This window comes from Dendrobium catenatum, unplaced genomic scaffold (genome assembly GCF_001605985.2).
Source record: "Dendrobium catenatum unplaced genomic scaffold, ASM160598v2 fragScaff_scaffold_932, whole genome shotgun sequence".
In the NCBI taxonomy this organism is placed as follows: domain Eukaryota; kingdom Viridiplantae; phylum Streptophyta; class Magnoliopsida; order Asparagales; family Orchidaceae; genus Dendrobium; species Dendrobium catenatum.
In genome coordinates, this window is record NW_021319394.1 from 1,111,336 (window position 1) to 1,129,699 (window position 18,364).

An 18,364-nucleotide genomic window follows, 5' to 3' on the forward strand; every position below is an offset into this window, starting at 1 on the left:
TCATCCCAGGTCTACAAGGTACCCTTGGACGAAGCAACCCATGGCTGCCGACAAGGATCCTTCTGTCAGGTTGGGTCGACTACCTCATCTTACTAAGTAGACCAGGGACCACGATGGCCCAGGAAGACGGAACCATGGGATCTTGATTGGGTCTATCATCCATTCCCCCACCATCCGCTTTAAGTGCAAGATGGTGCAATTTCTATTTAAATATCAAATCTTTCAATCCTCAATACCAATACCCATTGCTGCTACTATATGCCATATAACACGTATTTCTACGTATCTGATTGACGACTAGCCTTAAACGAAAGTTCTCTCTCGTGATCGAGAGGGGTAATTAACTATAGGGACTTGCGCCTATAGGAAACCAGAACTCAGATCATAAAGTCCTTGTAAAATGAGGGCGAAATCTCTGGGCAGTGTCTTATCTATAAACCCATCTGTCTTCCAAAATTTACCCCGGAACTTATTCCGTTAAAACTCCCTCGCTCAAATAAAAAGAAGGGAAAAAAAAAGGCGGCGGGGAGGCCGGGGCTGAATTTTCGGAGCCAACAAAATTGCTCTCCTTATTTTTTTATTTAATTAATAAAAAATGTTCCGTTTCATTTTCCTTGAAAATATGGCAACAACCCGGCTTCCCCACCCCTCGAAGGGAGGTAGGGGATAGCACTTGTCGTTATTCTTTTCGTCGGGATCAAAGATACAAAGGCGTGAGGTCTTCAAATTTAAAATCATCCTGTAAGGATTAAAGATACAATTACGTGGGGTCTTCATGTTAAAAATAATCCCGCTAGGATCAAAGATATAATAACACGGGTCTTCAAATAAAAAACCTGGTTTGATCAAAGATATTATGGTGTAGGTTTTGAAATTGGTGACACCTATTGTGTTACAATTTTATATTTATGTTGATTTAAGATTTTTTTTAATTACAAAGACTTGTCTATTAACTCACGAGCAGTTAAATAGGAGGCAAGAGAGCAATCGACCGGAAGCAGGCAAACAAATCCTTGTATATTCACCAAATAGCAAGCGATTGGATCGTGCACAGGTGAGAACGTGCTATGAACGGAGGCAGGGAGACAGCAACACGGGTAGAGTCATGCAGGCTCTCTATAGATTGAAATAAGTAGGCAGCATGCTAGACGCACAAATGCGGGAGTGGAGGTCGCACAAGCGCGTTGGGATGAATGTAGACGGGCACGGGCTTTCGCATGTGTTGGGGTCGAACATAGATAGAGGTGGGACGAACAGGTTGAGGCAGCCGCTTGAGTTCGCACTGACATAGATAATTCAGATGGAGGCAAAGGTACGACTAGGTTGCCTAGTACTACGAGTAGAGTTGGATTCCGTGATCGGATCAAGCGAGACAGGTGGGTAGCTAGGGCCGGAGATTGCGAAATGAATGAAGCTAACCGAGCTTCATGCAAACAGGAGCAAAAGAAAGATGAACGAGAGTAAGAAATAGACAGGACTGAAACTAAAACTAAAATGAGCCTAAGATTTTTTTTCCGTCTTGTTTGGCTATATTTTGTGTTAATCGAACGATCACGTTCCTTCTGAAGTGATGCTTCCGTCCAATTATTATTTGAAATAGTGCACCTGTTAAAAAAAATCTCTTTTTTTTAATTTCTTTTTATTTCTATTTTTATTCTGTCAACAACCTTCCAGATAAACTCCCTTTAATATTGAAATGTCTAAATGAAGAAGAAAAAGTGCAAACCATACCCGCATTTTCTCTTGCAGTTTTCTAGCATCTATTTGCTCCCCTTCAGTAAATATGTCAAGTGAAGCCATTGAAGCCATTGCTAACTGACCGATGTACTCTTCAAAAAGTTCACTCCCAAAAAGCATTGCAAAGATTGCAGCAGGGTCGATAATAGATTCTCTGTGATGAATACAAGAATTAGCAAGCCACGTGTTTCAATAGAAAAATGTAACATCAACATACTGTTAACCATTTCAAGACTTGTTCTAGTTACATTGATATCGAACATAAAAATTGGCTTTTATAAAAGAGAATCTAAACATGGTTAACACATTAAAACCACTAAACAAATAGAAATATTCAAAAAAAATTCTCTTCTACGAAGGATGGTGATGGCAAGTGTGAACACATCTCTCAAACTTCTCAAGCATTGAATTCTTTAGTTATGAAAACACAGAGAAAATGTTTAACCCTACGTTGATATGCCTGATTTCCCAAGAGCATCATAAGCTTGGCGCTGTGAAGGATCGCTAAGTACTTGATAGGCCTCCCCCAAAACCTGGAAAGTCAACAACAATACTTAAAAATTATCTTCATGAAGTATATTTAAACTAGCACACAGTTCTCAATAGTAAAATCTGCTACCGTCAACCGCATCATACAATTTTAAAGGACCAACAGTCCAAAACTAAATTGGCAGCATCCAGTACAATATTTGAATCTTAATCCTCAATGAATGGCATAGCTGCTAAAGATTTTGAATAAGGCACTGCATAAATGTTGTTTCTCCTCTATAACTGAAGTATATAGATATAGAAGAATTGGTTATATAGCACATTTAGAATTACACATGAACCAAAACTTCAGTATGGAACAAAAAATAATAAAATAAGTAAACTGATAAAAATTGACATTCCAAACTTTGATTTTACTTTAGTTACATTTTATATCATAATTTTCTGATTTCTATTATTAGTTTATTTTGGTCTAAGTACACTTATGATGATGATCCTATAGAGAACAAGTTATGCTTTCTAATATTAGTGTTGGTGTGGTTGAATTCTCTAATTTGATTGTCCTCATGGGTCTGTTTTGTTCACCGTTGCTTGTTATTTGAGTTCTAAATTAAGCCATGGTCTTAGCGGATTTGCTTAGTTTGGAGTATGGGCTAATGGGCCTTTAATTGAGCTCTGATTTTTTATTGGAGGCTGTGGGCTTTGATTTCGATATGCTTTGAAAAATTGTCATCTCCCTCTATTCCTTTTAGCTCATCTGCTCATGACCTAATGCTAGAGCGGTGTCCTGTTACAAAAGATAATACTATTTTTTTTTTTGTTTTTTTTAAAGATAGAAACCTATCCTATATATTTTATAAAAGGGCACAAAAACGATTACAAGATTTAAATAGAAGTTATTTAAGCGAAAAAAACCTATAATTCAAGAGTCAAATGGAAATGTATGCTTGACATTCTTCTGGTAACAAGGAATATTGTGCGAAGTAGGGATCGAACAAAATATCTCATGGTTGGGAGCTTGGTATAAACTGCTAGGCTAACACCTGGTTCACTGTAGATAATACTAGTGATGCAGGATAGAATAGGTTTAGGGAAAACTTACGATGAGACCCAAAACATACTATAAAAACATAATTTGCCATTTTTTAACTTTTAGGTTAGCCATAGTCTCCTTTGATGCAAATTAGAAATTAGGTACAATTTAAACCAAAAAAATAATTTAAATCTCGCCTAAGTTTTTTATGAAATTTGAAAATGAATATTTCCTCTACCGCAAAATATATTTGAAACACCATCAAATAATATACTTAAAAATAAAAAAGTAGTCCGTATCTATAAGATTAAAAATAAGATTTTAACAACCAAGCCAGGTAGCATTTATGTTAAGGTGTCAAAAAATGACTCGACACCTATGATGCACAGACACGGACACGGCGTCACGGACATGACACGACACGGACATGGGACACATCAGTTATCGAAAATATAGAATACGGATACGGGTTGGACACGGTATTATAGTTTTTATATTTAAAAAATATTGTATAAAAATTAAATAAGTATAATTTAAAAATAATTTAAAAATAATAAGTTATTTAACAAGAATTTGTGCTTAAAATAATGAGTATTGGGATGTCGAGAGTCAGACGTCGATGTCATTTATCAGTCACCGAGAGACGAGATGAAAATGCCTTCAATGCCAAAAAAAATGAAAATGAGAATATTCGATGATTGGTATTAAGTGCGGACGTTGATTTGGTGTTGTGGATAGGAAATAAGAAATTTAGTTTAAATCCAGTCAAATACCAGAAATTATATTTAAAAAAATTCATAAAATATTTAAGATATGGGTGTCGGACACACGTGTCCAATTTGTATTTAATATTTTTTAATCGGACACATTTTCGGCGTGTCCGACACGTGTCGGAGGGGTGTCGTGTTGAATACGGTGTCAGACACTGCACGCCTTTTTGAGGAGAAGTGTCGGTGCATCATAGCTCGACACGCTAACTCGATTAGAAAAAATCATGTTCAGGTTTAACTTGTTTAATAAAAGAGTTGAGTTCAGGTTGACATGCCACCCATTGTTATCCCAAAATGACCTATTTAATGTTTATTTTCTTAAATTTTTTACTAATAGATATAATCTTCTTGTTTTTAATCAAATATTTCAAACTTTATAGTTAATAAGTTATTAAAAGAAATCTTAAGTAATAAAAAAATTAATCAAAATGGATTAACAAGTCGGGTTCGAGTCATTTAGATTGTTAGCGGATTTGGTTCAAATTGAAGTTTTTGACCAATTTATTAAAAAGGTCGGTTTCGAGTTGACTAGACTAGGGTGGGGTCAGGTTCAAGTCAAACCCGAACCCGACCGATCAACCTGTTTTGACACACCTAATTTTTGGTTATTGCAATAGAGATTTATTAAATTGAACTAGATTATAAGAAGAACTCAAAATGACATGCTAAGATGATATAGTAATTATCAAGTAATTTGTAGAAAGATAAAGAGTTTTTAAATTCCTTACAATAGTCATTAATGGCTTACATCAAGTTCATATTCAAATCTTACGAAGAGAAAGTCTATCATCATTAAATGATTTTTTTTTCCTCTCATAAGAGCTAAAGAAGCCAGAAGAACGATAATGCTCCACACTCCAATTTCCAAAATATCTATCTTGACAATCACTGAACCCCCAATAACACACTCAAAGCTATACTTTTTCCTTATAAAAAAATTAAAAGCCTTTTTCCAAAAAGTAATCTATGATGCAATTACAAAACAAAAAGACTCATCAAAGAAAAATCCTGCGAACTCCGCAAAAAGCCTCCAAGCTATGGTGTAAATAATGGTCACTAAAAAGGGCAGCCTACCATATCAAGACAGAAGGGCTCAATATAAAAAAGATCGACAAACATAAGAACTTCCTCAACTCTTTGGAAATGTCATTCCGATTATACTCCCTTGCTCAAAATGGTCTGACAGGTAACTCATGTATTTTTAATGTCTTAAATAGTTTCTCTCCAACTTGGATCTTAGATTTAGAAGCCACAGACCATGACCCATTTTGCCAACATTTTCTAAACCTACAAACAATGCATTAGCAATTAATAAGTAAAAGTAGACAATAGTTTTCTAACAACTGTTTCAAGTCAAGAAATGATTTGATTTTCCCCATATTTATTCTTAGTAATGTATTATATATTCTCATCTTATAATAAATCTTCTATCAATTCATAAAATTACTAAAAACCATAACAGTAAAGCAATATTTTTTTATAATCATTGTGCATTTCAAGACATCACAATGAGAAAAATGATGAAAATCTTCCTTCTATGGTTGAGAATTTCTTCTCCACCTTAGTCTTGATTTGCTCCATCATACTTCCCAACCCCTCCATCTTCTTTGTTTCCATAGGTCCCAAAAAAAGTGTTCTAATACCAATTTGATATGCTTTGAAAGTAAAAACAGCAAATAAAAGAGAAAAACAACGTAGCAACACAATGATAGGGCTGATTTTCTTATTTCGCCTTCAATAATAAAGCAATACAATTGAACTACAATTTGAGAGATAGATCAGCTCTCCCATAAACCCTAGACACCGCTAGGAACTCACAACAAATACTAGCAAAATAAACTAAGCAATCTCCTCCTGAACCATAGACAAACTCCCCCTCAAATAGCCATAGAATATCATAACACAATTAGAACCTTCATAATCAACATAAACATAATTTAAAAAACCTATCTAAATATATAGAACATTCCTAATCAACATAAACATAATTTAGGAAACATTCCTAAATAATTAAGCATGATTCAGGAAGCATTTTTAACCTTCCTAATCAATTAAACATAAATTAGGAAACCTTCCTAAACAATTAAATACTTCATAACTAGCATAGACAAAAACAACTCCCCCCTTGATTAGGAACATTCCGTAATAATTTCCCTTAATTAGGAACTTTCCTTAATAATTTCTCTTAATTAGAAACTTTCCTAATCAACTCTCTTTATTACGAACCTTCCTAAACAGCTCCCCCTTCCTGGTTGTAGGGCTCCCCAGCTTATCAGTTTCCTTCTGATGGGAATAAATTGATTCTATGCAAGTGCACGCGTCGATCAAGTAATGAGGTGAATAAGACAAGTACCAATCTCACAATGACAAATGTATCTTATGAATGGCCCTATTACTGTCTACTCAAGCAACAAAGTTATCATATTGAATCAATATGAAGGTGGTGTTCTACAAACTACTGCAAGTGTTATAAAGTTAACGTAACCAAAATAAAATAAGTTTTGGAATTATGATAATGAATGTTACAGTGTATTCCTAGCAAGATATATCTATGTTTGTTATGAATTAGAGCATATGCACCCTTAGATCTCTATTAAGCTTGTAAGGGTGTAAAGTATGACTTTCATCTCACTACAGTGATTTTTTTTCTCCATAGACCCTAAAAACCTATGTATCCTATGTCTAGATATGAAAGTTTTATATTCGAATCATCCTATTTGTCCCATCATTCCTCCATCAAGTCAATGAATCATACAAGGTTTTAAATTCAAACATGACCATTGCATGATTAAATTAAGATCGAAAGAGATTGAGAACAAAAATAAAATATTTAATGTACAAGAATCTACATAAGAAAATAATATGCTTCATTTATATCATAAGCCCAAAATAAGGGGGGTATAAGCCAGCCATAAATATGATTTTCCACAAAATAGATTCCATTATAAACAATATGAAAATTTATAGGATAATAGGCGGAGAAAATATCACTCAAATAAGCGTGTAAAAGAAATTCCAAACAACGGATGCTTCCCAGAGTGACCTCCCTTAAGCACATTCACTCTCCACTATAAACTCTCCCCTCTTTTTTGTTGTGTACAATAGACAGACGACCATTCCTCAACAAATGAAAAAGAAAACTATTTATACTTAATAGAAAAGTCGCTCTCAAACTTAAAGGAAAATTCTATAAGATGGTAGTGAGACCTGCAATGCTTTATGGTGCTGAATGTTGGTCATTAAAAGAGAAGCATAATATTAAATTAAGTGTTGCAGAGATGAGGATGCTCAGGTGGATGGAAGGTTTTACTCTTAAAGATAGGTTACGAAATGAGCATATACGTGAAAAGGTTGGAGTAGCTCCAGTAGAAGATAAAATTAGAGAGAGTCACCTTAGATGGTTTGGTCACATAAAACGGTGGCCTTCCAGTGACCAGGTTAGGAAAGTAGATGTACTAGATTTGACTTATTTTAAGAAAGGTAAAGGTAGACCTAAAAAGACTTGGTTAGAAAATATTAGAAATGACCTTTCTTTTTTAGATTTAGATGAGAATTTGACTCTTAACAGGACACAATGGAGAAAAAGAATTCATGTAGCCGACCCCATATAGTGGGATAAAGGCTTCTTGTTGTTTTTGTACAAAAACTAATTCAAGCTTTGTGGTGCTTGAAAGTGTAGCGTCGCGACGCTACATGAATGAACTGGCACCTTGAGGCTCGATTAGGGGCTCTACCAAGGCGTTAGGCTGAATTGACGCGATGTTTCTAAAGTGAACGCTCTAACTCCTTTGTCATGGCACTAGAAGAGATTTGGTGTCGCGGTGCCACCGCGTCGCTACAATGTTGCACAAAAGACGGCGCTGCAGCGCTCAAGATGGCGATTTGGGATTGGAGCGCTCTAGATGTTTTCGCCGAGGAATTGAATTATTTTCAAAATGGCATAACACAGTGCGCTAGGGCATTTGAACATGTGGCGAGGGGGCACTAATGGTGCTGCGGCGATTCAAGAAGTGACGTTGTGCGTTGAATTAATTTGCAAATTTCAAAAACCAAGTGGCACAACAAAGCTCCAGTGTGGCATCAAGGTATTGATGGGGTTGCGGCATATAAGGTTGGCGCGTTGCAGTGCTAGTGCCAACTTTGCAATTTCTTGTGCATTTTCCAACGATTTCCCGCACAATATCAACTTAAACATACATTCTCACTAAAATTTATGCCCAAAAATGCTAATTTAATTTCTACTAAACACCTATTTTTATTAATGTGAATAGAAAAACATTTTATTATGAGACTTATAAAATTACAAAATATAATTGATTTATTTTTCCTAAAATTTATTCTAGATCTTCTATTACTCTATTAATTATTCATGCTGACAATTGGAAGCCTTTTCTAGAGCTACAAGTTTTATAACCTTCATTGATAATTACAACCATATAATAGAAAAATAATTTAAAGTTAATATCAAGGTATTTCAACTGATAATACTCATGATTATTTTAATCACACATTATCATCTTTTGTTCAGAAAAAATTTACCATTCACCAATCCTCATGTCCAGCCACTCCCCAACAAAATGTAATAATAGAAAGTAAAAACATCACCTTTTTGAAAGTCCCCACTACTCTTACTTTCCATCATCAAGTGCCAAAAAGATGATAGGGAGAAGTAATCATGTCACAAACCTAATTAATAGAATATTTCCAAGAGTAATTATTTCCAGAAGTCCTTTAAATTATTTGGCTAAATTATTCTCCAAAAACGGCTTCCTCTAAAAAAGTCTCAAAATCTTTGGTTGTATTTTATATATTCACATCCACAAAAAACCTAGAGGTAAACTTGATCCTAAAATTCTCATATGTATCTTTATTGAGTATTCCACCACTTAAAAAGGGTATAATTTATTATCATCCTAACACTAAATAATTCCTCATATTAAAAAATATCAAATTTGATGAGAAGTAAAATTATTTCAATAAAACTCATGTTTAGGGGAAGAACTATCAATTGAAAGATAAATTTGATGAAATGTGTATCTTTTCTCTTAACAATCCTACAACACACTTCAAAAAATTCAAATATTATACTCTTTCAAGTCTATACAAGAAAGAATAAGCTCAGTCAAAACCTTCAACAAGCTCAAGACTCATAATCATTATAAAATAATAAAAATCAAACCATCACTATACATTCTCCTCTGTTTCTAATCTCCAATACATTTCAATAACTTTCTTCAACTCATATAACCTTAGTAATAAATATCAACTCTAATTTCATTACAATATCACAAACTCTTTAAATAACAATTAGAAAGATGTGAAAAGAGAAGCAATGAATATTCTAGAAAAAAAATCACACTTGGGAGATCGTTGAACTACTAAGAGAAAAAATAATAGAATGCAAATGATTTTTTTTTTTTAAGCATAAAACAAATGAAACTTGGAATAATGTAAAGCAAAATTGGTGGTCAAATGATATCCTCAATCCTATGGAATGGCAACCAAGAAACTTTTTCTTATGTTGCAAAAATGTATATAATACACACTTAATTTCTCTAACAGCTAATCGTAGATGGCCCAAGCAGCAATAAAATGTAAATAATACTTTCCTACATGAGAATGTTGAAGAAGTTTGTATGAATCCACCACCTATATTTAACAAGTCTTCCAGAGTGCACAAAGTGTGCAAATAAATAAAGACTGTATGGTCTTAATAATCTTCGAGAGCTTTTTTTTTTAAAGATTACTTCGAGAGCGTGATTTGGCAGATTTCATAAAACTATGAACAAAGCAACATATAAATAAAGCTAAGGAGATATACCCTCTGCATAAAACACTCCACTACAGATAAGATCTAAATTCTTATCATATAGGTTGACGATATACAAGTGATGCCATTAAAGAGTCTCCTAGGAAAAAGCCTACCGAATAATTTGATATCAAAGAGTTGGATAAACACAAATATTTTCTAAGAAACTTAATCAAAATAACAAATATTTTTATCTCAATAAAAATATATCATAGATCTGGTAAAAGAAATAAACATGACTTATTACAAAACTTATGAAACCCCAATTGAACTAAGTATTAAATTGGATGTAGATTAAAGAGGAAAGGAATTAAACATGGAATAATATCAAAGATTAGTTGAAAAATGATCTATCTATCTCACACTCATCCAAACATTGCCTTTGTAATGAGTCTCATTAGTTAATTCATATACAAACCAAAATAATCTCACTTTCAAGCTACTTATAGAATCCTTAAATACCTTAAATCAAATCTTGTGAAAGGAATCCTCCATAATAAATAGGATATTTTACAAATGGAGGAGCATATTAATACAGACTATGTAGGATCACTAGTAGATCACTAGTAGATAGAAGATTCACAACTGGATACTATATATTTTTTTGAGGAAATCTCATAAAATTAAGAAGCAAGAACTGATTGGTTATTTCAAGATATAATACTGAGCAAGAATTTAGAGCTATTGCCAAAGTAACCTAGGAGTTTCTATACATCAAAATCATTTTGAAAATTTTAAAATCAAATGAGAAAGGCCAATGAATATATACTGAAACAATAAATCAGTAATCTGAATTGTTCATAATCCAGTTCAACATAATCGTACCAAACATATTAAAGTTGATAGATATTTCATAAAAGTGAAACTAAAATGTGTGTTGATCTGTATTGAATATGTGGCAATAAGAAATTAATTTACAGACATTTTTACTAAAGAATTTTATAATACCACATTCAAAAATGTTATAAGTAAACTTAGAAAAGTACATTTAAAAGGGTTGCATGAGTAATTTTCTTCTTTGCAAAAAATTGTTTCATGTTTTACTTTCAAGTATTTTTCATAATTTTTTTTTTAAGGCCACCCCTTTCTTGCAGTTTCTCTCAATTTTTTTTGGGTGATAAATTTTAAGTTTATTTTATGGTTTGGAAGGAGTTCCCTATTCTTGGAGAGTTGAAGAGGCAAGGTGGCTGTAGTGATGCCTCAAACTCTGCCATAATCGACCACAGAACTCCGGAACCCATCTATGGCAGCTGTCCAGGATCGTTGTAATAGTTTTCAGTGCAGGAAGTCCTTTAATAGCAACACGTGGGAAGATATCCTGCAAGAAATGGCTTCCAATTGGAAACAAAGAAGAGTCAAAAGTAGTCCTTCAGGTTTGGAAGTAATGTACTACAACAGTATTGCTTCTCTATTTCCAACTTCCTTGCAAGTTCTTGCAGTCCTAGTAGCGTGGAGAGGAAACTAGGAAGACAGCTCACAATTTTTCAAATCCAGAATTGCAAAATTATCGCAGGTGGTTTTAGCATACCGAAAAAAAAATTTTGAGATTATTTATTATTAATCTTATGAAAAATGGTCAATTTGATATTGATTTTATTAATAGCTCTTAGATTCTTGATATAATATTTCATAAAAAGAATCTTATAAGAAAAGTTAAATTACAATAGCCCTATAGATTGGTGAGATAGCTTAAGAATCCCATGGAACCATGAGGTAGGATGAAAAAAAGTTGAAAGGCAGAGTCTATGGAGCTAGCTAGCGGACTGGCAAGGGCAAAATGGTAGTGGGTCAACCGAGAGTGGGAACTATGGTAAAGAATTAGCAAGAATGGGTATGGACTGGCAAGTGGAGGAATTAAGGAGCATTTCACAATCAATACGCATATTAGTATCTTAACATTTTCATTACTTATATGACATCATATTGATGGGGACATCAAAGCGTGGAAAGTCTATCAAAGACGTGATCGTCAATCTACGGCCACGATTGAGTCGATGCACTTCTGAGTCGTATTATGTATTTCTTTATTATCATGTTATGTTATATTTGCTTTAGTAGTGTTTCCGTTTTTACCTCTTACTTAAAGGAGGTCGTATGTAAGCTCAGAGGGCATCGTCGTCTTTTATTTTCTTGAGTATGTTGTACGAGGCTATATATAGCCCCCTTATTCTCTTTTCATGTTAATGAAAGATTGAATGATAAAATTCTTCCCCTTGTTTGAATTCTCATGAGAGCTTGAGAGATTGGAGTGAGGTCCATTGGAGAGGGAATTTGGATCGCCCACCAACCTTGGAGACGGCCGGGTTCGTGGTTCTTCTTCTTTATCTATTTTACTTTTCTTTGGTTACCTAATTCGTAGGCCACCTAAGTCCACCTCACCCCAAGCCGCCGGCCTTCATAATCCCCACCATCCCTCCACTGAAAACTCCCCACAACCAACCTAGCCGCCGGCCCTACCTCACCTCCCCGTCTTCCCTCCACAAATTCTACCCCTCTTAAATACTTTCCATAAGCAATCACTCTTAAGTTAGGAAGGTTCAAATTCAAAATTCAAAATTATTTGAATTTGAATTCTTTCCTAATTTAAGAAAGCTATTTTAGGAAAGTTTCATAAATTAAATCATATTTGAATTTCAAATTAATTGGGATTTAACTACAACTTTCATAATTTCTAAATCCTAAAATAGCAATCCAAATCTCTCCCATAAATCCCCTCCTAGCCCAATAATGCTGCCGGACCCCCTCATTAAATCCTTTGGGATTTATTTCCAAATCTCCTCACCCTCTCTTGGAAACCTTTCCTAATTCCCCTCCCCGTGTTTGGTTGAAATTTCCACAAGCCCCTTCTATTTACTTCTTTCAAATAGAAAACATCTCCAATTGGAAATAAATTAATCCCTTTCTCTCTCTCATACTCTTCCTCTCTCCTCTTTAATTATCCCCACTCATAGGGATTAATTAGAGGATTGATTGAAACAATTTCCCTCCACTATAATTTCACAAAATCTGAACCTAATTTCACCAAACCTCTTCCCCTTGGCCGGCCACCTCTCTTGCCTTCTCCTACTTGGATTCTTGAGAGAAATCCCTCTCTTTCAAATGGGAAACGAAAAGGACAGCAAAGGAGCATTTCCTTCAACGCTTCGATGCAACGAGATCGATGCATGGCCGATCCCGATCTTGATTACGGCCTTGCCTACGACGAGCAAAATTTCGTGCACATCATTCACTCGACTTTCTTCAACGTCAATCGTAATATTGACAACACCGTCGAGGAATACGTGGAGCACATTCAAGATACTCTCGTGGAAGCCATAGAGGATCAACTTGGTACCGTTCAGTGGAGGATTACATCCAAACTGTGACAAAGGTTTTCCAAACTTCCTACTCTCGTATCGTCGTAGTTTAACCAATTCTTGTGATCTGATTTGAGTCATGAAGGTCTTGTTCACCTGCCTCTGCCAAGCCTAGTAATCGTAGGAATTGAGTTTAGCATCTGTGCATCTAATCTCATTGTTAGCGTAGGAATTTTGTTTGAAAGCTACTTAACTTGCATGTTATTGATATTGCGTTTGGCAAGCGGCTTGGCCTAAACATAGGCACCCCTCTCTTGTTTTCTTTTGTCGTTTTGGATTGCTAAAAGTTTTAATCCTAATTGTTTTATTCAAGAGATCGTGCAAATTCTTAACGCATGCAATTGAAACATTTTAGTCCTGCATCATCTAGTATCATAGCATGGTTAGCTTAGGATATTCATGCTAGAAATTATCCTAGGTTGTTACTTAACCATTCGTATTTAATGTTGCATGCATATCATCATTTAAATCATTAAATCACTGTTGTGCTTGTTGTACAGTAAATTTATGCACTCATTAAGTGTCATTCTAGGGAGTCTATCATAACATCTAAGTGTTGTCCTTATCTAGATTCATCCCCAATTGCCCCTAGTGTCTAGTTATGGACCCGAAAAAATTTGAAAGGACCTTAGACCTTCTGGTAGGTCAAGAGAACACCATTAGTCAGCAACTCAAAGAGAACCAAGCCGACCTAAACGAACTCCGTAGAGACACCACTAAACGTTTTGCTACACTTGAGCGATCTAGTGAACATCCTACTCCCTACACCCCATCTTGACCACCTTTTATGTATGGGGATGATACCTACCCGGATGAGAGGCAGCATGCCAATCATCGAGTTCCTCTGTACGGGGACAAACCTCATCATGGCCCTGACATATCACTTATGAAGAACATTAAAATCCATGCTCCTGCCTTCGATGGCATTCTCGATCCCTAGGTTTTCCTGGACTAGGTCAAAGGTATGACTATTTCTTTAAGTGGTATAATATCTCCGAGGCTAGGAAGGTTAGTTTTGCTGAGATGAAACTCACGGGTAGGGCGAGTCAATTTTGGTCCAACTTAGAGAGCCTTAGGGAAGCCTGAAATGATTAACCCATCACTGATTGGTCATCCATGAAGCGGGAACTCAAGTAGTACTTGCCTCCCTTGTACTTCCCTAGATTGTTGGATAGGTGGAATAGGCTGACTCAGGGCAACAAACAAGTTAAGGAGTACATCGCATCCTTCGATGACTAACTGATTCGCTGCAAAGGGGAGACTTCTACCACCCCCGTGCAGATATTGTATATGTTTCATACCAGGTTGCGAGAGGATCTTCGCAACGAGCTGTTTGCCCGGAACGTCACTACTCTGGAGAATGCCTACAGCCTAGTGCTAGATTTGAAGGAGACCCGTTCCTAGCACCCGAGCTATTCACATGACTCTAGGCTTTCCTACAGACTGTCCGGTGGTTCCACTCCTCACACTCCTGCAGCTCGATCCACCCCAGGGAGCACTACCCAACCACCCACGGGTCCTCCTGCACCTCGATCTGATTTTAGGAATAAACCTCCCATCCCGGATACCCCTCGGTCTAGTCCCGGGACCAAGTGCTTTCGATGCCAGGGGTATGGGCATATCGCTTCTCCGTGCTCTAGTCCCTATAAAATCTCGATCATCGATGAGATTACTGAGGAAGATCTCGAGTCCGAGGTTGATCAAATCCACCAGATCGAAGAAGAAGGAGAATTCTTCGAGGAGAATGATGACACTGTTGTTCTTCATTGCCTTCAAAATTTGGATATTACTCCCATCTGCGTGGTGAGATGCGCGCTATCACACCCTACTCCCACTGATGACTAGCGTAGGACGGCAACTTTTCACACCTACACCAAAATTAAGGATAAGAATTATAAAGTCACTGTGGATAATGGTAGCTGCATAAATATTGTATCTTCCAGAATTGTATCCAAATTGAGTCTTTCTGCCATTCCTCAACCCAACCCGTATAAATTAGCGTGGGTCAACTTCACTGCCTTAGAGGTGAAAGAACGAAGCATCATACCTATCTCCTTTACCGACTATAAGGAGAATGTTTGCTGCAATGTGCTGATTATGGATGTTAGACTAATCCTTTTGGGTCACCCTTAGATTTTTGGCATAGTCCTAAATTCCAATGTAAACTTTTTATTTGGGTAATCATAAAGTTATCATTCAGAATGAATTTTGCATGTTTTCTCTTCATCAAAAGGAATGAATATTTATTGTGATTGATAGTTTATGAACCGTGAATTTTGAATTTGAGCGTGAAATTATGCATTGCATCACCTAGTTGCAATAGAAAATGCTAAACCCTATAACGCCTTACATCATAAACTCTTGTTTGAATGCAAGATTTTATGACTAAAAATGGCTTGTCATTATAAATTAATGCATTCATTTCATTACCAGCTCATAATTTTCCAGAATTAACAATGTTTGAATTAGTTGAGAATGGAATAAACACATGTGATGTACATTCTCCTCGTAGGATGAGTATAAATATTTTTTCAAATAAATAGATTTTGAAATTTGGAGCTTCAATATAAGATCAAAGTCATCCAATATATTTAACATCATAAAAATTAGTGACATGCATGGCTATAATATTTTTTTGTTTGATCATCAATGATATCCAACAAAATTAAATAATGGATGTCACATGTTGCATGAGAAGATATTTTGATTTCAAAAGGTAATTTCAAATGACTATGAAACAAATGCATGAATTATTAATTTTAGCTTGCATGTGTTGGATAATTTTGATTGTTAAAATACATAAATTAAATTAGACTTTAAAGACATCTACTTGTCATCTAATCATCATGACATTTTTTAATATGCTTGATAAATAGTTAAATTATTAATGAAAATGAATGAAACTTGATCCAAGTGTATGTGTATATAATAGAGATGGGGATTTTATCAGTGTTCATAGAGTTTAAAACTTATATTGATTTCTAAATACATCCAGCCAAATGATAAAAACATGGAAATTCATTGTTTTTCAAAACATATTTTCTAATTTAAAGCAACCAAATGGGCCCACAGGTATTTTTCATATCTTATGCATGGTATAATATCCATTTTATTGAATCGTAACAATGGTCATTCGTACTTGCCTGAAAATTTTGTGCTGCAAGAGGATCATCTGGATTTTTGTCCGGATGAACTTGCCTTGCCTACAAATTGACACAAAAAAATTAATAGAAGTACAAGCGTGAATATATATATATATATATATGACTGTAACTATGTGAAAAATGTTCAAAAGAATCAGAAGAAAGTGAGGGACATAGCACTATCGGTTAAGATAGTAACATAACAGAAAATAAAAAGAGATTAATTCTTCTATTCTTGCAACAAAAATAAGCCTCACAAACGATGGAACGCCCGAGTCATTGACTTCTATAACAATAACCGTCATTTCAAATTATCTCAAGAACAATTTTATGAGCAAGCCCGACATAGATCAAGTTGTTATAACCTGTTGAGCTCATAAATACCACAAGAAAAAACATGATTTAAGGGCTTCTTACAAGTGTGACCTTCTCTCGAAAGCATAGAGGTCATATTTCAAATAAAAATAACTTTGCAAGGGAGAACATTGAATAGAGCAAACCAACAGGCAAAACAGTTACATTCTCTCAGCCTTCATTGGCTTCCCACGGTCAGTAAAGATGACCGTAGGCTTATTAAAAAAATATTGCATTTGGCTCTATAATCTGAAATATGTGGTTTTACTTAAAAAAACAAAAACAAAAAAAACAAAAAAATAAAAATAAACACACACATAATAAACGAGATCAAGATACAGAAATTCTAAAAATTATAGCTTGAAATTAAGATGCCTTATAGGTAAAAATTCAGTAGTTTTACGCTTCAGTTTACTTAATACAACAATCATAGGAGAATAAAAAAATGTGAAAACTAAATTAGATCATGGGTATCAAACATCATTCAGAAAACAAAAAGAACACATGCATTACATAGTAAAGGAAGGGTAAGGGCACTGAAAATGTTCTCCTTTCTTGTAGGATTGCTTGTAGCAACAACAAATTCAAAAGTTACGTAAAATATACAATGGAAACGACATTGCATATGCCTCCAAAATATCCACGATGTTGACTAAAACTCAAAGAAGAAAAACAAGCAAAGATTTCAGTGCCGTGAGAAAAGCAAAACAGTTTAGGAGATTAAATAATAAATCACTTAATAGGGGTAGTTCTTTTCATCCTAGAGCTAGGCTACAGTTATTATATTACTTCAAGCAATAATGCCGGTAGAAATCAATCATGTTTCCCTTTTATATCAGTGATATTTTTTTGTTCATTGGCTTTTTTTAGCTAACATAATATCAGGATCTCACATTTAGAACCCTAAAAAGTTTCATTCCTGAAGAGCGTCATAGATAGATTCCAATGTCTTAAAGGGATTCTTCAGTGCTGCAACTTTGTTCATCCACTTCCTAGCAGTTGTTTAGTAATCCAGGAGGTTCTTAATATCTTCTTTTTTTATATTTTAGAACATTCAAACTTGATTCTAAGAGATTCCTGGACTTCGTAAAAGTTGCCCAAGAGGTTCTAGATTTTTTTTATCAACTTGCAACTCAAATCTATTCAACAAAAGGGCCGGCCAAAAGACAGGTCCATCGTATGGAGAATTTCAAGTGATTTTTTAATATCTAGTTTGTTTTTTAGGTCTTTTCCTATTCTTCCAGCATGATCCCAAATTTTAGCAATTTATTAGCAGCTTTAAGGCTTTGTTCAATTTTTTCAAATTCCTTTGAATTTGAATGAATTTTCTTGATCAGTCTTAGATATCTTTAAATAGGGATAAAGTCATAATCTGAAATTTATGGATTAAATGCAAATTAACTTCTAATTCCCAGAACATTCACTCCGCTCCAAATGATGGCCAACCCTCCCTCCCTCCCAGTGGCCAGATAAGAATTATGCAAACCTATATAAGCGACTGCCAACAATAGCCTTCCAGGGAGTATAACTGAGAAGTCAGCTGCTATTCTCCTCGCTATTTTGTTGTTAATAAAGGAATCCACTCATTGTTTAATGCAAAGACCAAAGGAAAACAAAGGCAGACAGGAAGAAGAAAATCAAGAATGACAGATACAAAACGGGGGGGGGGGGGG

At 35.0% G+C, this 18,364-nt stretch overlaps 1 protein-coding gene across 1 annotated transcript in view; it reads right to left on the reverse strand.

Moving 5' to 3' along the window:
• The window catches only part of LOC110102538 (chaperone protein dnaJ 10), a 91,317-nt gene that overhangs the window by 52,425 nt on the left and 20,528 nt on the right, over window positions 1–18,364 (reverse strand). The window contains exons 2-4 of the mRNA XM_020830907.2: window positions 16,338–16,397; window positions 2,188–2,270; window positions 1,732–1,891 (exon numbers count right to left, since the gene is read on the reverse strand). Coding sequence (XP_020686566.1) covers window positions 1,732–1,891; window positions 2,188–2,270; window positions 16,338–16,397 — 303 coding nt within the window. The remainder of the gene's footprint in view (window positions 1–1,731; window positions 1,892–2,187; window positions 2,271–16,337; window positions 16,398–18,364) is intronic.